This window comes from Furipterus horrens, unplaced genomic scaffold, assembly GCF_987537825.1.
Source record: "Furipterus horrens unplaced genomic scaffold, mFurHor1.1.pri manual_scaffold_6, whole genome shotgun sequence".
Taxonomy (NCBI): Eukaryota; Metazoa; Chordata; class Mammalia; order Chiroptera; family Furipteridae; genus Furipterus; species Furipterus horrens.
The window spans coordinates 33,075,407-33,100,423 of record NW_028327176.1 but is presented as its reverse complement, the minus strand read 5'-3'; the positions used below and the strand labels follow the sequence as shown (position 1 = coordinate 33,100,423).

Here is a 25,017-nt window from a genome sequence, read left to right as displayed (position 1 = left end):
ATAGGGTTAAGATATATTCATTTATTTTAAGTTTCACCAGTTTATAAATTTTACTATAGTTTAAAACCTATTTTTTTTATATAAGGTGATCTTCTCATTGTCTTCACTATTGATAAATTTTACTCAAAAGAATGCTTCCACATAGATAGAAGTTCAGAAATTTTTAATTTAACAACAACCTCTTGATATGGTTATAGAAGAATAAAGTTCCCCTTATTTATATTTGTTTTACTTTTAATTTTCATCTGACTGCCTGGCAAACTTTCACTGGAAAAAGTATTATATCCCTGCTTCATTTAATAGAATCATAATAGCCTAAATGTTTCATGTTGGCTACACAATGACATTTGATGAATTATAGGCTTTCAGAAAAGGACCTTTTATTCATATACTTACATTATTAGTTAGAAGCTAATCTATTCAGAAGTTAATTATACTATTGTTCACATAGCAAAGATCCAGAGCAACCAATAATTAAGCATACCTGTACATACTTTTTGGTTTCCCTTTTTCAGAAATGTTCAGTCCATTTGGGGCAATATATTAGGTTTTTCAGGAACAAATGAGGCTGAAGTGTGCACATTTTGGGAGGAGATGGTTGACAAGAAAGAGAAGTAGGGAAAAGAGCCCTTTGTGTAAATATATGTTAAATATAGTCTAAAGATATTTCTAATTATAACATTGCAGGCCATCAGACATTAGAAATAGGAGCCCACGTGTAATTCTTACAAACTTTTTTTGCAGTGTAAAGTATAGTGACACTGCTAAACTTGCATCTGATGGAGCCGGCTTTGAATATCAATTTGGAGTGAGGAATATAGACTTCCTGCACTACTTAAGTGTCTAGATTGCTGAAAACCACTTTAAGTTTGAGCCATGTGTACATTCAGTGATGTGATGGATGTCAAGGTTAATTTTCAGTAAACCCATTAGTAGTCATGGCACTGATGTGCTAGTGCTTGCCATATAGAAACATGCATAAATAATAATAGTGACAAATTTCTCCATGTTGACAAAATGCTTGTAACTGATTAAGATGTATTGTTGCTGCATGTTGAATTCACTTATATAATAAAATAAAACATGTTTATATAAAAATAAAATGTAAAAAATAAAGCTAGTTTGAAGTTTGCTTCGTATAGACTTCTTTATTTAATGGTCACACTGAATTTTTTTGCACAATTCTGTAATTCTTCCCATCCTAGATGCTTTATGCTAATGAACTAATGTTCTTTTTCCATGTAAGCTCCCATTTGATGCAATTTAATATTCTTTCCATTGTCAGCTATTAGTGGGTGTAAATAATAATACAATGGGTTTATGTGGAAAAAATTGCCAATCCAAGGAATGAAATACTGAAAAGATTAATGAAAACTGGGCGTTGGAATGTTATTTCTTAACTGGCACTTAGTTTGAACACAACTTTGAAATGAATTAAACTTTTCTAAAGTCACTTATATTAAAACAAAACAACAATATTGCAATATTAGTTATTTTATATTTTCACCACCCACATACACACAAACATACCATCTATTTTCCCTAAAATGTATTGAGCACTTAATATATGCCAAGAATGGGACTAAAGTGTTACTGTGCAATATCTTAATTAATCCTGATGAATGCAATATAAGGTAATAGTGTTATTATCCCCATTCTTTTTTTCAGATAGTAAACATAAGACTTAGAATAAATAGCTTGGTCAAAGTCATTAAGCTAGCAAATGATACAGTTGGAATTTGAATCCTGGTCTCCCCGAGTCCAAAGTTTGCATTTTTAATGTCTTAGTTATTCTGCTTCAGTAAATACATCATGTTCTTGTTTCAGAAGGATGCAATTTTAAAGGGAGTAGATTTGGACATTTTAGTCATCTGATCCACTCTTTTCTCATTGTTGGAGTATTCTCATATTCTCGAGGTTACCAAAATAGAGTATATGGCAATTTTCTATTTTAATGGAAGGAGGGCTTTAAGAGCATAGCGATTTTGTAGAGTTTGATGCAAAGTGATTTTTTCAATGTGATTTTTATAAAAAGAAAGAAAAAGAGAAATAAAGTCAAGATGCTTAGAGAGGTCTGTAGAAGAGATCTGCACCAGGGCCGGACAGCTCATTGCTTTGTTTATTATGGAATCGTGCTGATGAGTACAATACGAAGTGTTATTGTGCATATACAAGAAAAAGGAAGAGAGATTGCTTTAAAGATGTATCTGGAGAAAATGGGCACTAGAAATAATTGTGTTGTTTAATACAAGATAGTACAACTACTTTTGCTTTGTTTTGGTGAATCCTAAAGAAATGGAAAGTCACTGTGAGGCAGACAAAGGAACTAATATTCATGCTAGTTGCCAAGTCATAACACTTATTGGAAAAGTTGAAATATGGGATGAAATCAAACCTTGAGTAATGATGTTTGTATTGTAACATTTATCTTGCTGAAAATATAGACCTTTAAATTATTATCCTCAAGTCCTGTAGCTGAGCAACTAGAAACTTTCATAGTTCCATAAGTTTGGGAAGTGTACCCTAAATTAAATGTTAATCTACATATATTAAATGTTCTGTCATTTCACATTTGCATGTCATTTTTTCTTTTTTTGAAAACATTGTGAGGTGAAAGGACAGTCTATGATCATGAGGTACAAATGTCACTTTATGGATATGAGACATTAGAATATGATAACAGTTGGCCTTGATAAATTCAGACTGACATATCCAATTAACTTTTCTTGACAGACTTGTTATGATAACAGAAACATTTCTGTAATAAAAAAAAATACAGGAGTCAGAGCCTGGTTACTAGGTTTCCTACCAGCTCTGCCGCATAAGCAAGTTTGCAACGTGAGATAACAAGTCAATCCTTATGACTGAATTTCCTCAAATATAACATGGAAGTAATGCTTGCCCTACTTTCCATGCAGGAATAGAGAAGAAGTGACAAATTTTTGTGGAAGTTATTTTTAATTTTCAAAATCATCACATAATGTAAGATATTTGTTGCTTTACAACACTACTTTACTTGAATGATTCTAGAAAACATCTGAATTCTAGGATATGTTTCATATTGCCAAGTAGCATCTCTAGTTTTGAATATTTTTCTTAATCCATATAAAATACACAGTTATTAAAAAACAAAGTTAATTAAAAGAAGACTATAAAATTAAGTACCAACATTCAGAGGCCACCACTTATTAATTTTAAAGAAATCTCCACATTCATATACTCTTGTCCTATTTTCATCAATGTTGGCTTTACTGAAATATTTAATACTTAATCATCTACCAAAATTGCCAAGTAGAAAAATATTTTTCTAATACTGCTTGCTTGTTAATATCCTGATGAAAAAGCTTCTGATGATACCAGATAATAATGGTCCTGGAAGGCTCTGGCATTCCTGATACACAAATCTGTGTTTTGAATTTCTTCCTCCCTCCCTCCCTTCCTCCTTCCCTCCCTTTCTTTCTTTCTTTTTTCTTTCTTTCCTGTCTTTCTTTCCTGTCTTTCTTTTTCTTTCTTTCTTTCTTTCTTTCTTTCTTTCTTTCTTTCTTTCTTTCTTTCTTTCTTTCTTTCTTTCTTTTTCTTTCTTGTCTTTCTTTTTTTGTATTTGTTTTCTTTGTTTCCTTCTTCTTTCGTATTCATGCCCATTGCATGATTGGTGATTTATGAGCTCACCTGGCCACACTGCACTGAGTGTTCAGAAGCTCTTTACCAAAAATGGCACAACCTCCATGCTACACCCTCCCTATTCACCTGATCTTGCCCAGTGCAACTTTTTGTTGTTTGTTTCCCTGAGTGGAAAAAGTCCTCAAAAGGAAATATTTTGCAGATGTGAAAGAGGTGAAACAAAAAATGGCAGAAGCACTTAAAAAGGCATCAAAATTGACGAGTTCAAAACTGTTTTGAGCACTGGAAAAAATGTCTCCATAGGTCTGTTGCATCAAATGGAGAGTACTTCGAAGGTGACTGACATTTAAACATGTAAGAATAAATACCAAAGTTTTTATAAATAAATTCTTTTTTGGGGAAGGGTTCCCCCTTGTACACACAACTTATATACTTTAGCCTTACTCTTGGTAGAGGGTATGCTTCCATAAACACAAGATGCTTTATGGCCTAAATTTTAATATTCACTCTTATTGCTTTCCTTACCATATTCAGCACATAATAGGTTTCACAATAAATATACCATGGCATTCTTTGTTATTGGAAGGCTACATTCCCCTCTATAAATTGTACCCTAAGCTCTGTTTCTGTAATAACTAAACATATATTTCTGTGGTCCCCATTAGTGTGGAGAAAGAGCTCTCCATTTATATATATTCTTTGCATGCCTCTTCTAAATATTCTGACTGACGAAATTCATGTTCTTGCATTCAGTGAGATAGATTCAAGGGAAGCAATGATATAAGACTTGAATGGATTGGATGCTTCATAAGCCTGTTTGAAAACAAAACTCTTTTTAAAGTAAGATGGATGATTTACTGCCATCACCACAACAAAGTAAAATATGAACACTCACCACATGTGGCTATGACATTATTCTCAGTGCTGTAAGATAGCATTTCCTTTGGAGGAAAAGAATGGGTCTTTCCATGATGCTGGGTACTTTGACAGCTTCTAGATGTTGCTTGTTAAATAAGACTTGACTTCTATGGATGCGATCTATTACCTGTATTTTCTTGACATGACTATTGGGGCTTATGGCTGTTCATCCATTAGTTATCATTTGTCGTATGTGAGTGGACCTGTTCCCCATAAAAGCTGATTTGCAGTGTGTGTGCTTCACTGTGCTATAGGGCCCTGTCACACCTGCATGCAGCTCTTGTTTCAAAAACAAGTATTTAATGTTTCTGCTCTTTTTGGAAGCATCCAAAGTCAATGTTTCCTACTAAAGTACTTCATAAAAATAGGCACGAAAAAAAAAAAAAAAGTCCCATCATATGCTATACTTGTCCTACTTCATTGAAAAAGCAGAAATCTGCCTTTTGTTCTGAAACACCTGCTGGTAGATTTAATGAGTGTATTAAGAATTGAGTTGCCTTGATATTTCTTTAAAGTAAAGAAAACCTATTTTTTCTTTCTTGAGAATGTTTGATTGAAATGTTATTTGCTTTGCCATTTTTTTTTTAATTTGGCCGAAGTATAAATTTTATATTTTACTGATATATAACAATAACAAACATGGAGAGGTATACACATCATACCTTTGGACTAATTGTTTGTTTGTTCATTTGTTTTTCCAGCTGGGACAACATATATCTTTAGCAAAGGTGGTGGACAAATCACATATAAGTGGCCTCCTAATGACCGGCCAAGTACACGAGCAGACAGACTGGCCATAGGGTTTAGCACTGTTCAGAAAGAAGCTGTATTGGTGCGCGTGGACAGTTCTTCTGGCTTGGGGGACTACCTAGAGCTGCATATAGTAAGTACTTTTTAAAATAATAAGATTCCTTTTGGATATTTTTTACTGTTAGCTTTGTGTAAGTAACTTATAATTCAATCTTTTGGAAGTTTCTCTCAACCAGCAACCAGTACTTTGGTATAGAAAATATAAATATGCTCTAGAGATAATAAGACTTTATACCTATTACTGTTGTTAAAAATGTTCTTATAATAGAAAATATTGTGGATTTGCTTTCTAAAGGTGAATTCCTCTCAATTCTCTGTTCACAAATATTTATCTTTGGTGTGTTTTCAGTGATGTGAAGCATACCTGACATTAATAAGCTAACTTATTGCCATGTAGATACTATTTCATCAGGCCGGAAGCAGGGGATTGTAATACTGGTGACATCAGAAGATCTTGATCTGGTGTCCTTATTTCTTTTCTAACCTGGAGAGGGAATTGTCTGAAGTTACCTGCAATGGATGGGAGAAGAGGAAACTGTAAAGATATTTGGGGATATGAAAGAAAATGGCAAAAACATTGTTTCTATACCATCTTCTACTCATTTTGAATCATAACTACCAAGAGAATACAATCGACTCTTGACATTTATTTCCTGGGATCATTCCTTTTTCTCCAAACAATAAGCCTCCCACAACAATTTAGTCAGCGCATAGTACATGGCAAATAAAAGTTAATATATGAAAAACTTTGTTTACTTTTTACAGTTGCCATAACTCACGATAGCTTGGGAACTCTTCCCTGTATCTCTGTATTCTAAGAGCTACCAATTTGTATGCTACAATTCTGTATGTCCTGATTTCCTTGTGATATTTGCAAAGAAGTGCATGTAGGCTTTCATTGTTTAGAGATGTTAATATTTTAGTGATATGTCAAAATAAGTACCATAGGCAAGTATCACACTCAAAACCTGTAAAGGGTTCTTATCATTATGGTTGTTAAAGTCTATCTTCTGGAAGGTTCCAGAAGCATATAAATCTTTTCATTTCCCTTTATATTGTATAGTTTGCCCTTCTCATGTGATCATGTTAGTTTGTTTTGTTTTTGACAATCTCTACAAGCTCTCCCTTTACAAGTATCTGTGCGATAAAGGGCATTTGATTAGGTCAACATGATCTTTCCTGAGAGAGACTCTGGATCCCTCGGAGTGGATGAAGAAACTACTCAGACACTCTTCATCTGAGGAAGGAAGGGAGGGGATTTTCTCTAGTGGAAAATCGTCCCCCCCCCCACCCCGTTTCTTTATTAGCCAGGATTTTTATCCACTTTCCACATGCGGAAGTAATTAAGGAAAATATGCAGCCCTTCCCCCAAATGGTAGGGAGTGAAAGGGAAGTGCAGATCGATACAAGGTTGAAACATCCAGGTATTTTACACAAGGTCAAAAGCACTTCCTCTTACTTAATCGTTGTGTTCTTCACATTTTACTGACAAGGATTTGAGGCTTTACAGAGAAAAACAGAGCAGGTTCCCTTTTCGTTAAAAGCCACTTTGGATTTCTATTCTATCTTTAAAATCCCCCAGAGGATGGGATTCAGAGCAGGCCTGGGAGACAACCTGCCGGCTAAGGGCCCAGCTGGGGGCCGCTCCACACAGCGGTCAGAGTTTCTTAAACCAAGCCTGTCTGCTTCCCACATCTCCTCATATCTGTCTGTCCCTCACTCTTTCCTGTTAGAAACTCATCCTAAAATAGGAAATCATCAAACACCAGAATGTGTTATCACAGACATTTGTAGGGCCTTAAATTTCAAAGTTTTATTCATTTATTTTCTTTTAAGTATTTTTATTTATTAATTAGAGTTGATATTCAGTATTATATTAGTTTCAGGTATACAGCATAGTGATTAGGCACCATATATAGTTATTACTATATTACTGACTATATTCCCTAGCTGTACTATATCCCTGTGACTATTTTGTAACTGCCAGTTTCTGCTTCTTAATCCCTTCACTTTTTCACCCATTCTCCCTACTCCCCTCCCATCTGACAACCATCATCAGTTTGTTCCCTGTATCTGATTTAGTTTATTTTCTTAATTTTACTTTTCCATTATACTTACAGAATTTCAAATAAGCTGAGTAGGAGCTTTATTTGACCACAAGCTGAATTCGTTGCTTATCTTGGGGAAGAAACACTTGAGCACAACCATGATTGAACTGTTGTAAATTTACTATTGTAAATTTTCATATCAAAATTCAGCTGTCAAAATGGGAACCCTGTGAAAGTAATTTCAGATGCCTTTCAAAAAATATCTAACAATAAACACTGAAAGCATCTGGATTTTTATGGCATCATAAATAAATGATCAGTTGAGATAAACTTAACTAGTGCAGTAAGGAATCTTGCTGTTTAGGGTAATCTTAACTTCCTAAATTTATTTGCTCCATTCTGATTTAAGAGTATTGCTACTTCAAAAAATAAATAAAAATGAAAATGCTCTTTTCTTCCTGAGATTATTTATTGATCCATAACCATTTACACATTTACCCTGAAAAAAGGTTCTACAATGATCACTCTCAAATTGTAAGTGCCACGTTATTAAATTACTCAAACCACCTCAAACCACTATTGCTCATTTTATGGTCAAAGAGTTTTAGTCTGCAAGAATGTGCTTTTCTTTCTAATTCTGATCAGAGGTGGGCATAGAGTCCTTTTCTACGTGGAGGATTGACTGTTTAGGTGTTCATACCAGCCCAATACCTTCCACAACTCCTTTGCTGGGCAGGCATTTCTGACAGCCCTCCTGTGAGGACCTCCGTCTTTCTGAACCTCCTCTCTTGATCTCACCGAGACATTCACTTTGAACTCAGTGTTTGGCTCTACACATCCCGTTCTTGGATTTGCTATCTTCAAACTCTCCTTTCGTCTGACAGCCTGTCCTTGACTGAGAAATGGAAAATGGGCATTGGTTCCCTGAGCTTACCAAACACCATTTTTGGCCAATCCTACTCACTCTTGGATCAACTACTATTGTTAGAAACAAGGACATAGTGACTCCCAAACCAGTAAAAAGTCATTAGTAACAAAGGGCAAATGTAATTAAAGGGTCTTAAGGGCAAATGTAATTAAGAGGGTCTCTGAGAAGGGAGCTGACAGCACCGGCATATCTACAAACCACAGAAGGGGCATTTAGATAACCGTTTTAGATTGTAACTCCGGGGTAACCAGTAATGGAGAAACGGGGAAGAGGGAGAGGGGAGGGGGAGCTAATTGCGTTAGGGCAGGGAAGCTAATCGCTCTCACTTTAGGGCAAGGAAGATAATCACTTTAGGGTGGCAATTTCAGGGTGGGAAAGCTAAGACTATAAAACCAGTTTCCTTTGTCTACTTGGCGCGCACATTCTCCTGGTTGTGAGGGTGCGCCCGGCTCTGCAGACTCGTGAATAAAGGCCTCGCTTTACTGCTCAAGTCCTGTGTCCCAGTTTTTATTGTGAGCGTTTCTCACACTATTACCCAGTTAAATCTGGCCAACTAAAACTTTCTATTTCCTTTTTGCCTCATTGACTGCAAGTGGTAATTAGCCTTTAGTTGAGGCTGAGCGGCCTCCAACACCCTGGCTCAGTTGAAAACTTATCTGTCCAGCAGAGGTTTCACGACCACAGTGGAACAGATTTATCCAGGACACTATATTTGTTCTGGGGGAAAAAGGAGGCAGCTGTTCCCTCTAGTGGAGAAAGCTCAAGACCTCCATTCCTCATGCTTTTTATTGAGAAAGGTATGCATGGGAGATACAAGGTCAAAATTCATAAATCATCAATAGCTTTTAGGTGCCTGAATTACAGTTGACAATAACAGATTACAAGTACCAGTACAGAGGGCACAGTGACCAGTCTGTGTCAGGGTCTATTAAACATCTTGATGTTACACTGGCATTAGGTGCAAGGTTTCACACATTCTTTGCTAGAGATTGTTTATAGTTAACTAAGAGATAAGAAAAGCAGAGCAAGCTCTAAAGCATATGTATTCTTTAAACCCAATTCCCGTGGAAACCCTCTGAGTGGCCTTCGATCCTATCTGCCTCAGCCTTCCAGTTTTCTATTGAAACTTAAAGGCTTTCTCAAGAGGGGTGAGGGCTGGCTCACAGCTTGGGCTGCAATTCCCAAAACCACAAGGAGTGGTTCCCCACATTTAGTGATCCAACACATTGCTTATATGAGGACAAGTCACTTATTTCTACATTTTTCAACATACCATCAAAATTAACACCAGGCTGGTGTTTTTTTTTTTTTTTTTCTTTTTACTACTGAAGTTTAGGACTCCTTCCCCTAATGTCGGATATGTGGAATAGGATCAGAAAGAGCCATTATATATTTAAAAAGGAAAGAGAGAGAGGTACAGAGGAGAGGCAGAGAGAAATACAGATACTGAGGAAGGGAGCAAGGGAGTATTGAAGATGGAAAGGGAAGGGAATGGGAAGGGGAAGAGAAGAAAAAGTAAGGGTGTGGAGTCCAAAGCTGATACTTGCTGGTGACAGAAGCAAGAGAACTCTTAATAATGATACATACTTAGATTTGGGAATATTCAGAGGTTATTTTATGAGATTATTTAGTACCTTTGAATCTATCCTGATTTTCTCCAAATTAATTCTACTTTTTCCAAGATTGGGATTTAAAACAAAAACAGATTTGTAGAAGTATGGATTTTTACTGTTGTTTGAGTGTTGTATGAATATAACTGACTAAAACAATTAAACTGACTCAAAACACAGATAATATGATATAATTTATCTATAAAAGTTAGAAATGTATTTAGTAAATGCCGGGAAAGTTTCTATAAACCTTCAGTCAGCTGAAAGTAAACTATGTATTGATCTTATTTAAAAATAAATATTTCCAAAATTAATTGAGTTGCTAAATAAGCTGGAAAGTAGAAAGAACAGATTTAAGGTGCTTTACGCTTGCCAAAATGTATAATGTCATTTCAGTTAGATAGTTTTAAAATCTGCTTGGCATGTAATGCCAATGAAGATGTGAATATTTTACATTGTTTATCCTATTTTTTCAGAATACTGTTTAATTTCACTGGAAAATATAATCATATTTAAATATTGATTGTACTCTTAAAATACACTAACATGGAATGAAACAGTTTTTAATTCAGGTTGTCTAGTTCTTATAGTTTTTTGTTTTTGTTAGATTAATATTGCTACTGTTACTCTCAGAGTTTATGATACTACTATTAAAACCTGTAAGGTTTTAGAGTGGGATTAAGGGAAGATGAAGACATGAAGTGAGACACAATTAATTAACATAGTACCTAGATTACAAGTGCTTAATACATGTTTTCTGAAATAATGAATGAAGTAATGAATTATATATTCAAAATATTATAGTTTAGGCTCAGTATAGACTCTCAGCTTTTCAATAATCAAAGTGAAGTCATAGATGAAGTTTAATTTTTATTTAACTCTGAGAAAGTCAGCTACCTTCTTGTTTACAATATAGAAAAATATAGCAACAGGTATATTGAAAAAAATCATATTTTATTGATGGTACTCTCTGAATCTTTACCTAAGAAGTAATTATGGTAGTTGGTTATTTAAAGAAAGTGTACAGTGAAAAAAAATTTTGGTTGAATGATAAACTTCCATCAATAATCGCTGCATTTATTTTAACTCACTCTCATCATAAATTGTTTTCTACTCATTTCATTATCTGTCCATTATTTTCAAATAGAAGTAAGCTTTCTGATGACAGATGACATTATTTATAATAATGATGATTAATAAGAAAAGTAATATAGAAATTTGGTTTTTCGTTATTTATTTCAGTACATGCTAGAAGGCTGTCTAGAAATATTTTCTGAGCAACTAATATGACCCAAGTTCATGTTAGGCCCTGTGGATAGAAAAGTAAGCCAGCTCACTTCTTAGTCCTTATTTCAACAAATATTTGTTGGGTGAATGAATGAACAAGCCAAAATGGATCCTGGTCACCAGGTAGATTAGATTATTTATAGTAAACATACTTTGTCCCAAAGTGACTAGTTTTTCTTGTGGTATATCTCCATTTCCTCCTCTTGCAGTTTTAACTTTCTTATCTGCATAGTATTTGTAAGAACAGGGACAAATAATAGGTTTTCAAGATAAAGAATATAAACACTTACAGACCATAAAGTGTTATGTACAATGTACATTTAAACTAGTAATTTAGGGATTATTTAATTAACACTGAATGAAATAATTTCTTAGACTCAATAAAACATTAAGTTCATTTAAAACAAATATTTCCTAAGATATATCTAAAATTTTTACCAATATTCTCACTCTGGAGGAAACATCTCCAGTATGTCAGTCTGGTAATGTTAATTGGAGGGTATTTAACCCCTCTCTGATTTACAGAAGAAAGCCACTGCTAATGTGCACTCACTGGCTGCCATGGATATTAACATGTACATTGGTTCTGACCAGAGGAAATGTGTGGAGGGTGGAGGAGAGGATGAGTAAAGGGTGTCTTTTGGAATTCTTTCATCTTGGGAACTTGAAAGAGCATTGCAAATTTGATTAGTGAATTGTTATACATATTTGCCTTAAGTGTTTTTTCTTTGTACTTTGTTGAGCTGGAAGCCTTATTTTTACAACAAGCTCTTAATTGATTTTGATTTAGAAATACACCTTTTGATCAGCAGGTTTAGCATTAAGCTAGAAGCATAATGTATTTATAGTAAATATTACATGTCCCAAAATAACTTATGAATATTGCTGACATGTCAGATATTCCTCACCTGTCTCTGCCTGTCTAAATTTCACACTACTTACCTTACCTCTGTGCTACAATTAAATTAAACAACATCTTTTTAAAGTCAATAATTATATATGGGTGCACACCTATGTCAGCAGGATAAATCCCCATTATTCCCGCAAGGCTTTTCTTTAAATTAATTTATGTTCCAAAGAAATGTCCTTTCTGAACAACAGATTTATAGATTTTTAGAGTTGCACTTTGCCTAATAATCTTTAAATCCAATCCTATAAATCATATACAATAGATGTTTTATTCAATTTTGCTTTTATGATTCTTACATGAATTTGAGAACATGTGGCCTATTTGACTACAATTTTAAGAGGAAGACTAAAATAATTTCACCATGATTTGTAAAATTCTTCTCCAAGTTTTTAATATATCAAGGAAGTAAGTTATCTTAGGAGAAAGCAGGAGAAGTGATGGTCACATATTTATTGGCTGAAGTGCTATGCAGATACCTTAATAAAGTCTCTATTTGCGAGAGGGGTAAGTTCAAGCGAATCACTAAAAAATTCCTCCTTTTCCCTTGGAAGTTAATTAATTTTTTAGTTTCTAAATCATCTCTGTTACATCAGGAGCTTCCTAAATTTGGTGTTTAGATTTTAATAATGATTTCCTTCTCTGATATTTTCTCGCCGTGATATTGAATAAAAGAGAATCAAAACAATTATCTTTACCTGCACCTTCTTGGTTCCTGTACTTATCACTTAGGCACATCTTGACTCTATTCTGAATAGTTTTCTGATTCATTTTACATACTATGGCAGGTTAATTTGCTAAAATGCTTCTTTGATTCTGTCATTCCTCCGTTAAAACAGATTGATGCTTCCCAATTATGTACAGGTGAAGGCACATTCTATGCCTAACATTTCATATCTTCAATATCCCAATCTTAATTTCCCTTTTCAGATCCATTTGCTCACATTTCTATACTTATCTTTCCATTCCAGTGAAATTTATTAATTCTTTTTTTCAGATGAACTTCTTGTCATTTCTCTATTTTAAATTCAGCCCAGGAGTTTTTTTTTCTCATTCCCTTTCACTATCTAGATTCTGTTCAGTCATCAATTTCTCTATTTAAACATTAGGTGTTTTCAGGGTTGGCCCTGGGATCTTGGAGCCTCTTGAGTTAGCATTAAAGAGTCTCGGACTCGGAAATCTTTTGGAAAGAGCTGTTGAAAAAATGCCAGGGGCATTACCTAGGTAGAGAAAATCTTAGTTTATCTGATTTATGATCACTACTCTTGTTGATCCATTGCTTTGTGGTAGGCCCCAAGCTGTTTTACAGAATAGCTTCCCATCAATTCTAAGTTATCCAGAGTTAGGTTGCAGTAGCAAATCCTCTTTTCTTCCATGTTGCCAAAACAAAAGACCTTGCTGAATCATTTCTAATGACTGATCATACAACCATTTCTTCTGTAGCTTCTATTTTTCAAAAGCCTACCTTCAAGAAATACCTCCTTTGGTCCATTCAGTACATTATTATTGATCACCTATAATGCAGTGTATACTGTATTAGTTTTCTTTTTCTGTATATACATTTCACCATAATTTAGCATCTTAAAACAGCAAGTATTTATAATCTTATATAGGCTCATTAGCCCAAACAGCTGAGCTAGGTTATTAAAAGATTCACAGAAGACATGTTTAAGATCGTCCATGCTCAGAACATATCTGATATGTTCATTCTTATTATCCAGTCAGAGTCTACATCTCTTAGGAAGAAATTATGATCAACCTTGGAAGCATATGCACACAAGTTATTAGAAAGGCTGACTTTGCAGACATCTAAACACAATATAGATTGATGGAAAAAGAGTAATGAAGACATTGCTTGAGGATTACAAACTAATTTGAGGAATGCATACTAAAACGGAGTCATTTGTACACTGATCAGAAAAACTTCTTTTATTGAACAAAATACACTGAAAGCCATAAGCAAAATGCATGAGCATAGTAGTTTTAAAAAATGCAAACAGCAAAGCAAATATCTTGGCCAAAGATTAGGAAAGAGATACTAAAGCTTATGTTGGACCACTCCTGACATAGGCAGTTCACTTCAAGAAAGGACAGCAATGACCCAGGTGAATATACAAGGAGACATTCAAGTTAACAGTAGGCATAAATAATCCACATTTTGAATCAAAAGCAAAAAACTGGAGATAATTTTCATTGGGCCTGAAAAAACTACTTTGATGTAAACAAGCATTTTCACAGCAGTGATGTGCCATTTGTACTGTCTTTAGGAGTTTACTTTAGGAGTGTGTGAGGGGAACGTACTTTCTTCTATGCTCAACAGTCTTCTGGCTGGTCTAATAACTAAATAGATATGAGACAGATTGGCAAAAGAAAATAACCAAATTTAATACATGCATATGTATGGGAACTCCACAAACATGAGAGACTCAGACACCCCACATGCATGAGAGGTTCAGAGATAGAAAGGGGGTTCTAGGTATGTAAGACATTCTGAGCTAGGAATAAGGTAAGGTTCCTTGGGGGCTTCAAAGGGTCATTGCAGGATGGTAAAGAAAAAGCAAATGTTTAGTGAGTAGAAATTTGTCTGCTTTATAGAAAAGTCAAAAGAGGTTATCTGTGATAATCTCCCATTTTGAACAAGACTCCTAATTCAATCTCGTCCAGGTAGTCAAAGGGTAGGGGGAGGGTAGAAGTTTCTCTTGAGCCTGCAGCTGAAGTTGCGGTTAGCCCAAAACAATCTCAGTACCACCACAGAGGCTCATCGTAGGGTGACTTGTTCTGGAGCCCCTCGCTCTGGACGTAGTATTCTGCACCTGGGGATTCTTAGGTCAACAAGACAGAGGAGGCCTCTGCCCTCCAGCTGACTAGCTGGATGAGCTCTTTAACTTTCTGCCTGCAAACCATAGACCTGGAAGAAAACACTGCAGTGAGGCTTCCGAGGAGACACTTCGCTGGTGGGCTCTACCTATCAAAAAATCACTTCCTCCTGAACCTAGCTCTTGGAGCCTTCCTGCCCAACAAAGAGTGGACATACAAGACTGACAGACCAAGAAAGCTCTTGGTAAAAGATCACAATTTAATTAGTAGACTTTTTTGGTCTGTGGAAATAAGTTAATATTTCTAAAGTTCCACTCTGAATTAAGCTAGCAAATGAAGACTGCTTACCGCCAAACACACATCTCCCGTCCTGACTCCACTCTGATCATCATGCCAGCATTCCCAACGGCTTACTCAGCATTTCTCCTTGAATGTCTCATGGGCACCTCAAACTGACCACATTAAAAACTGAATTCATACTAAGGTTTTGATAGCCAATGTGTAATTTATACGTACAGTGTCTCTCAGTTAATGACCTACATTTCTGTCAGAAATATTGTGTATTTCATAGTTTCCAGTTAAAATACCTTTACATAGCTGAATTATTGTGAACATAGCTTAAAAGTTTTCAATAACTGAATCATCAGTTTTGAATCTATATCTCACTTAGTTACAATTAAATACACTTGAGTAGTCAGTTCCTCAATTCCATTAGCCACATTATAAGTGCTCAACATGGCTAGTGGCTAGTGTATGTGTAGCAGCTTTAAAATGTGTATGCTTTCCTTGTAGTCATTATTACTGGCTTAGTGTAATGGACCCTTCTTGAAGTGCAAAATGTGGGCTTATTTTCCAGGGTCATCTTCAGCTATTCCAAGTTTTAATTCACACAGTTGTCTCTTTAATGTGTGTATTTAACAAACCTCCCCTCACCCCCGCCCCAGGCATTTTCAAGGCACTGGGAACACAAGGTTAAGTGAGTCCTGGCTTTTGGCCTCCAGTAGCTTAGATTTTAATAGCTACATTTCATTGTACTTGCACATTAGTCACAGAATGTAGACATAGGCTAATTTTTTAAACATTCATGCTGTAGAAACACAGCTAGTAAGCAAAGGCAGGATTTGAACTCAGACTTCTATGTCTATGTGTTTAATCTCTCAGCCTTATGTGTGGGGTACAGGTAAGTATTCAGGAGGCAGTCCCTCGTTACATTACACTCTACAACTTGACCTTTGGTCTGCTTGATACTGTTTTATAAAGTCAAACGGCCCCAGTTTTTTAGTGCACCACACATCACATGAATTACTGAGCATTGCAGATACCGGCTACGTACATTATTTTCTCTAGTTAAATAAACACATAGAAAGTTATCTATTTGACTAATTGCCTGAAACTTTTTGTAGTTAGATAGCTAGCTTTTGCAATTTGTTTGATTCGTTAATTTGGGGCATATATAATTTTAAAGGCAGAGATCACAACTTTCAAAAAAAAAAATAAGAACTGTACCATTAATTAAATGACTGACAGCAAAAAAAGAACTTCAAAGTGCCTTTTGTCCATATTGTTTCTCCCTTTGAAATATTTCCACTTCCTCCCTCTCCTAAAAGCCCTCTTCTTCTTCCCAGTCTGGGGCATTTTTATCTTCAAGGTCTGGATCATATATTTTATAAATTTGCAAAGTTTTCCTTAATCCCTTAGGGCAAAACTAATCATGTCCTCCTTGGTACTATTATGGCACTTTGTTCTTAAACCTGTTATATATTTATCTTGGTCATAGTTATTATGTTATATGCCCTTCTGCCTTATTAAATTGGGAACTCTTCAAGGTCAATGACCATGTAATATATTTCTTTATATCTTTGTGTCTTCAGACACTAGCACGGTTGTTATTTTAATTCATAATGAGTGTTTATTGATGAAGGAATGCATGTGTGAGGAAATCGAGTTTTTGTTTGGCTGTGACTTCCCTTACCCTCCTGCTGGTAATTTTCCACTGCAGTGCAGGAGGTCACATGAGAAGTGCTCTCTTTGGACCACAGCATGAGATAGACTCCCAAGTGGTTAAGGTGACAGCATGTGACATTCTCCTGAGACTCCTCATTTACAACCTCAGGAGGCTTAAGTAACTCTAGGCAGAGGCCCAAGTGCTGGGGCCTGTCATGAAATAGACTCATTAGCCACATGATATTTTCTATGGAAAGGAAGGCTTCTCTCACCTTAGAATATAGACCAGCTTCACTTTCTGGTTCAAACATTCCAAACATGTGGTCACTGCTCTTAGATTTAGTCTAGGTATTCTTCTTAGCTGTGGTCTCTATTATTTTGGGTACTTATATGAAAACATCTATGGTATATTTTCTTATTTTCTTACCTGATGAGAAGAAATAAAACCAATTGGAGAATGCAAAGAGAAAAAAACCCTCCTGTGGTAATCAGTTCTAATTTGATGAGGGTTTTGTTCTATATCAGCCCAAACTACCCTGGCAATATGACTGTCCTATATTTTTTCCCTCTTACTCTGCAAACTCTGACAACGTGCTTTAGTGATGGAGGTGAACGTGGATGAAGATGAAATTGAATCTCCATTTATTAAAAGTTTTTTTAATGATTTTAATTAATATATATTAAGCCCTTGAAAGTACTAACAGTTAATTATCTTAAGTTGAGTTAATCTCCCCCTCTGAATTAGGCTTACTCTATTCATTTGCTTAGTTAGAAGAACAAAAACTAAATAATACTATTTAGTATGTATTGAGTGCTTGCTATGGACCACACACTAATCTGAACACTTTGTATAACATTATATTTCATTTCATATTCACAATCCATTGAGATATGAATTATTATCTCAATTTGACAGACCAGAAAACTGCACTTAAAAATAATTGACAGAAATCACATAGGTAGTAAGTAATTATATCTGAATTTGAACCAGTTCCATCAGACTTCAGAGCTGTATTTGTGTGTGTGTGTGTGTGTGTGTGCGCGCGCGCACGCGCGCGCGCGCGTGCGAGTGTGCAAAGGAAAATTTCAGGCTAGCCCAGCTACTTTTCCAAAACATCATACAATCCAAATTATCAATCCTAAATCAATGAGTCTTTACCATGTATTGTCTATGAGCTTCCTTAAGCATGGGTACAAGCTGGAACTCCGTGTACCTGAACATGAATGGACTAAGTAACAATAGAGTGCCATAGCATAGAACATGATGTTTTGTATTAAAATTTCTTTAATGGGTGAAATTATAAGTATCATTGCTATTTTTTAAGTGGAGATTAAATGTAAGGCTAAACTAATGCTATTTGCATGCAACATTATCGGCCTTATGTGGATATGAATATAAAAATAACTGCAGTGATCTGGAAACTGGCTGGAGTAGCAGCTTTCATCCTTTCCCCAGGTTTTAAAAGCTTCTGCCTAAAGCTGAGACAGCTTGACCTACTTTTTTCTTTCTTTTTTTCTCTTTTCTTTTTTTCTTTCCTTCTCTTCCTTCTCTTCTCTTCTCTTCTTTTCTCTTCTCTTCTCCTCCCTTCTCTTTTCTCTCTCTCTCTCTCTCTCTCTCTCTCTCTCTCTCTCTCTCTCTCTCTTTTTTTAAGCCAAAAGGCATGGTATACAGTCTGTGCATGTCAGAATAAATGAGTGGGGAGAAGGGGAATCTGTCTATTGCTTGTATCACTTGCTGATTGGACACCTTCCTGACAGAAGTGTTCAAAGGAAAAGTATGTCATATTCTCCATTGTTGTTAATTAGCAGTAAAAACGGGGCTTTGGGGCTTTATATCCCACAGGACATCCACAGAGAAATGGGATTGAAATTTTAGCAGTTACATATGGAGTAAGGTCAGGCAGCCTGCCATGTAGGTTTTTGGACTGAGTTCATTTAATATTTAAAAGATAGGCATTGCATGGCCCTGCTGGATGGCTCACTTGTCTCTAGCATTGTGCTGTGCACCAAAAGTTTACAGGTTCAATAACTGGTCAGGGGACATACCTAGGTTGTGGGTTCAATCCCTGGTTGGGGTGCATAAGGGAAGCAACTATTCGATGTTTATATCTCGCATCAATGTTTCTCTCTGTGTGTCTCTCCTCCCCTCCCCCTTCCTCTCCCTCTAAAATCAATAAAGCATTCTCCAGTGAAGTTAAAAAAAAATTTTTTTTAAGGCATTGCAGAGAAATTCCACACAGTAGAAAGAAAAGGCTGTAAATTCTAACCTGACTCACAATGTGTAATTCAAGGCCAGTGGTCAATTAGTCCTTCATAACTGGCATGTTAAAGGTATTGGACAAATAAAATTGATGGAGGTGATTTTGGGTATTTGATACTGCAACATCGATATTATTCTTATATGAGTAACATACTGTAACCATCATCTTTATAATTACTCTTTTTTAGTGAACTTTCTCCTCAATTGACTACATTTCTATTACTTATTTACTGGTTTTTGGGGTGATTCTTTTGTGTAGACATAAACTGGATTTCATAGATTAGTTATCATAGAATTGGGTCCACAAGGCCAGTAATTTCTTATAACAGACTACTCGGAGTGAGTTGAGTTTAGTCTTTTGACCTAAGTATTTACTTTCTAGAAAAAAAATCCTTAATAAATTCTATTTTCTTAGATATTAAAAGTACTTACTGAAAAATTTAAGTACAATGATGAGAATAAAAAGTACAACCTGCCTCTAATATACCAAGCCTTTTTACTGTGGGATCTAAAATGTCAGTCCTTAATTTTACAGCATATACATATGTATTTGTTTTCTTTTATGTATATATGTAAATAGTTATACACCTAAACAGTCTTCAAAACGACAAAATGTTTTCATAAGACACATACAATTCTGTAACTTGATTATTCTTATTTAATCTATTTTGGGCATTTTCTACTAAAGGATAAAAATCTTGTATTTACCTTGTAGTATCCTATGGCATACATAAGGTACATTTTATCAACCCATTCTCTTATTATGGCTATTTTAATTGTTTCAGAATTTTTAGTATGACAAACTAATAAAAACCTTTCATCTTACACAAATATGCTTTTATATGTATGAAATATTTTTCAGGAAGATAATTTCATCCAAGCAGAACCACTATATTTATTGCAGATCTGTCCTTCAAGAACGTTGTACTGTTGCACCCTCCCACCAGCAAGTATACAAAAGTGTCACAAATGGGGGCATTTTATTATAAAGGCAAAGTGACCTTATTATTGATTCAGACATTGAGCCCTGTAGTATGATTTTTCTTTGTGGCCTACTTTATTTCAGTGCACTTACATTTAATAATTAAACTGGCTTAGAGGTGATACCAACCCCCCTTTAGCTTCTGTCACAATTTATCTTATATTCTGACAGCATTCACAGAGCAGCAATGGGTTGAGGAAGCTGGATAACAAGTACATGGTGCTTCTTAGGAATGTGGTAGCTACACTTTTCTGGAAAGAGCCGGGCAGACAAGAGGTTAATATCCTAGTGGAGGTGGCACTCAGTTCAGAGCCTGCCTTGTGTTCTTCACCTCCTACACATTCCATAATTCTTAATTTTGCCCTTAGTCACTTCTTATTTTGATCATGCAGTCTCCAGGACTTGGACAACAGCAATAGAATGTGACAGGCTTCTAAATGTATTATTGTTGTCAAAATTATTGTGCTTAATCTTAATATAACAGAGTAACAATAGAAGTGTTCTGCTATTAAGTGTTTAGTAAGGCAAAGGTGCCTTAGCTCTTGAGATCCCATTTAAATGACAGCGTTCTCAAGCTCTGAGAGTGGCTTACTTACATCAAGGAACTAACTCATGTGCTGTGTGGCATTTGATAATGGCGAAGATTATATTGAAAGGAAGTAAGATGTTCAGAAGAGGAAAAAAATGTAGTTATTGAAGTTTTTTCTAATTCTACATGTGATTATTTACTTTAGTCTTATTGCATCCATTGTGAACTAAATCACAACTGAGAGAACCACTTTGAAATTTTGAGAACATTTTAGTAGATTGCCAAAAAACGTTGTTAGTAATACATAAATATAATTTAAACATGTGAAATATGACCAAAATGATAGTTTTTCTTTGAACTTTTTAAATTGTTTTCAAGGTGCTACTGCCTTGAGTTTTACTAATAAAAGGTAAAATTAAAATATGTAACTGTCGAGTTTAATAGGCACTGAGAATATTTGATAATGCCACAGCTGTCTATATCATATTCACTAACATCTTTAATAGCTGAACAGATGCTTCTTGCTATGGTAACACATGGTACTGAGCAGCAGGGAGCCCCATTTGACAAGTCAGTTTTTATTTTATTTCTTTATCCCAAAACCTTCTCTAATAATCCCAGATTTCAGTGTGTTTTGATTTGTTAGGCAGCAAGCAGATAAGAGGGATTCTGTTCTCTGCTGTGTATTTCCAACAGGTTGTTTGGCTTCAAGCTACAAAGCCCATGGGATTCTAGAATAAAATAACTGGACGAGATTGGGTAAGACACAACACACAGAGCTACATAACAAGACAATTCATGTATCCAACACGAAATGGGCAGAGTAGCCTCTTCAAGAAAGCTCAGCTATGTGTTATGTGGTAGCATCAGATTAGTAAGAAAATTCTAGGAACCAGCCTCTCAGTAATGATTAGTTATGTGGTAAGCAGGTTGTTTAATTGTGATGGTTTGTATATATATCTCTAGTCACCTTCCTTAACCAGCAGTAACTCTTGTCAGCAGAGATGCCCAAGGGAAATGGGTTATTTGGTCTTGCAGGATTTGCTCTCTGAGGATCAGTCCTTTGGAGCCTGCCATGAGCTATTTTCTAATTCTTTAATTGCTTGTGTCTGGAAAAAAAACACCTGATATACATTCTAAATCCAAAATAAGATGACTGTCTAACAAGTGTATTTTCAGATTCTCAGAAAGATGTGGAATTGATAATGGGCCTTTTGAAATGGGTTTTACCAAAGATTCTGGACAGCTCTGTTGAAAATTGTGAAATTTTTGAAATTAGATACATCTTATTGAACTTCAAGGATTTCTGGTGTACTTTATCTGGTGAGGGAATTGTATACTCAACCGGAATCTAAAATGTGTAAAAGCCTGGTTCAAATCTCACGGAATGTTCTAATGCAATTATTAACTGTCTGGAGGAGGCAGAGCTATTGTACTTCAAGGCATTCTGCATCTTTTTCAACCATCTCCTCTAGCAGGATTTGCATAATTGTCAGCTAGGACCTGTTTAAGCACTCACGTGGTTAGTCTTTTCCTGGCTCCATTATTATGCACAATATATCTTTGCCTCAACAATCCACACTAATCCAGTGAATTCAGGAAAGTCCTCCAGGTTTGCACAACTGGGGGAGTTAATTTATTTTTATTGCAGAAGTGCTGAAGTGCTCCCCAGGTCGAACTTCCCTGTTGAAATGGTGAACCTCAGGACTCTGTGGTTGGGTAATTTGGGCTGATGCGACTCTAATTCTGCTTTCTTCTAGTCTAACTCTTATTCACTCTAAACCTGCCTGGAAGAAAATATTCCTAAATATATGCGATCACTTTGACATCTATTTTTTGGCCAAAAGGACTGAGGAGCTAGATTATAGTAAAACAATAGGATAACAGATTTACAAACTCTTTTTAAATTTTATTTTAAATAACAGTTTATATTCAATATTGTTTTGTGTAAGTTTTAGGTATACAGCATAGTGGTTAAATAATTGTGTATTTTACAAAGTGTTTGCCCTAATATTTTCAGTACCTTCTGGCAGCATACATAATTATTATAATACTAGATTTACAACTCTTGATACAACCTTTTTTTTTCTATTTTATACTAAGATGAAGGCACTTCACTAATCACTTGTTTTACACTCGATTCGGTTGTTTGAAGTAAAGAGTTAATATAAACTTAAACTCATAGGGCCTTTCATCATCTAGGCTTGATGACAAATTATTTTTGGTGAAATTCTCATATTTTATCTAAGAGTTCATATTTTCAAGTCCAGAGGTACAATCTTACATATTAACCAAAATGTGATTCTTCTCTCTAGAAATGGTACCTAAGAAGACAATATTTAACTGGTAAAAACTATGTGGATAAAATGCAGATGTAGTATTGTCACAAAATAGATTATCTTTAAAGAATTCTGAAGTCATTTAGATAGCAGGGCAGCTAGATGTAGCTATTAGCCTTCTGCTGTGCAAGATGGGGAGATGGATTTAAACCTGTTTGAATATAATGAAAGCAGTTCACCCTAATTTAAAATCCAAATGAATCTTTGAAACATGATAACTGTTCACTCAGATGGATACAATCTGTAGTCACTGGAGTTTTGTATGTTTGAACATCACAATGAAGCCAACGTCCCCCCAAATTAAAGGCTGTTGGTATGACTTTTTTGAAAAGCATTTTTTTAATTTGGAATACAATTGAATATTTTGGAATGAACATCCTTGTCTTCTTTGTTTTGCATGTATAAAACAGGAATCTCTAGATTTTTAAATTAAGATAAACTAAAATATCACTAGGTACATTGTTGAGGTTTTTCAGGTCTCTGATTCGTTTTAGAATGTGAAGAGTTCATTTACATGTTCACTTACACTTAACCCCAAACTAAAGACTAAAGACACCCTAACTTTTAAAACGTAAATGGATCATACTGCTTATAAGCTATGGCTTTCTTAAAGTTTAGGTTCTGTCTTAGACTTCAAGATAAACAAATGTTTCTCTATCCAAAACCTTGGGGTATGTGGAGGAAGCTATAATTATAGTTGTATATGAAGTATACTGAAGGACTTAGGAACCCAAGACAGAAAAATGAAGCTTTAGAAGAACACAATCAAGTCTCTAGGGTAAGGTGATGGATATTATTTTGTTCTGAGAGAATCACTCACATTTGACAGAGATGATGGGGTTCATACCAGGAGAAGGTAGATAGATCTCTCTAGAAGGATATTTACAGCTAATTGGCATCCAGTGGCCACTGGAGGTTGGGAGTCTTTCATTCATTCATGAATTATTTCTGGGGGACCTTAAAGTACACAGAACCTTGTTTCTTAGATGGCAGGACAGCTAGATATAGCTGTTTGTCTGAATCACTTCATGAATCATTTCTTGAGCACCTTAATGTGCTAAACCTTGTTAGTTTCTTGGGATATAAATGTGGGCAAGATATTGCATATGCTTCAGTGAAATTGAAGAATAGTGAGAACAGAAATTTTAAAAAAGAACTTTAAAATAATGTAAGAAAGACACAGAAACTTACTGCAGTAGATAAAGAAAAGGATTGTGGTTTTTGCATTGTGCTTCAGGGGCCCCTTTGCAGAGCAGTTAGTGTGGGTGAAAAGTTTGCCAAACACACAAAAGGAAATGAAGAGGAACATCAGGAATAATATAAACTAAGGTTATATACAAGATGGTGTGTCTTATTAATTGTGTCCTTGAATAGAGCCCAGAGTAAGCATCAGAAAATGTTTTCTGAATGAATGGTTAAATGGAAAGCGTCTTATTTGTTTTTTTCCATGGCAACAACTTAGGCTGAAAGAAAAGGAGCAAAAAGATTTTAACAAGTATGCAAATGGTGTCCTCACCTGGAAGCTGACATTAACTGTAGGTGGCTTTCAGAATAGCACTCCGGATTGTAAAGGTTGTAAAGATGACCTTCAGCCAGGCGTTCTGGTGACAAATGTGCTGCACAGATCCACAGGATGCAGTATTCCATGCTGTCCTCGGACGTGTTCCTCAGGTCCCCTGTTATTATTAGTTCTGTCCTTTTTCATAGGCATCTCTAAAAGGTGATCCAAATTGAGAGTTGAGCCCCTATTTATAGAAGATTTGTATAATTACATGCTTAGAGAAAGAGTTTTAAAGTAAGTAATTATAGATCAGCCAGATAAATGAAGGTCCTGTGATTTGAGGGATTTTTCTAGGCTTTGTTTTTTTCCCATTCACTTGGCTGTTTCACCAATTCACTGAGCACAGATATAGCAATGCAATGGTATGGAATCATGCCTACTATGTCCCTGTAGGTATGATATGCACATTTAACATATGTTAAAAGGTGGTCTTTAAAGTTATGATTGAGAATAAAT

The 25,017-nt window shown here is 35.4% G+C and overlaps 1 protein-coding gene across 8 annotated transcripts in view; it reads left to right on the top strand.

Annotated features, from left to right (window-relative positions):
• Positions 1-25,017, top strand: part of NRXN1 (neurexin 1) — a 624,294-nt gene that overhangs the window by 310,236 nt on the left and 289,041 nt on the right. For all 8 annotated transcript variants that reach the window (XM_090281275.1, XM_090281274.1, XM_090281273.1 and 5 more), the window contains one exon: positions 5,241-5,422. In XM_090281275.1, coding sequence (XP_090137401.1) covers positions 5,241-5,422 — 182 coding nt within the window. The remainder of the gene's footprint in view (positions 1-5,240; positions 5,423-25,017) is intronic.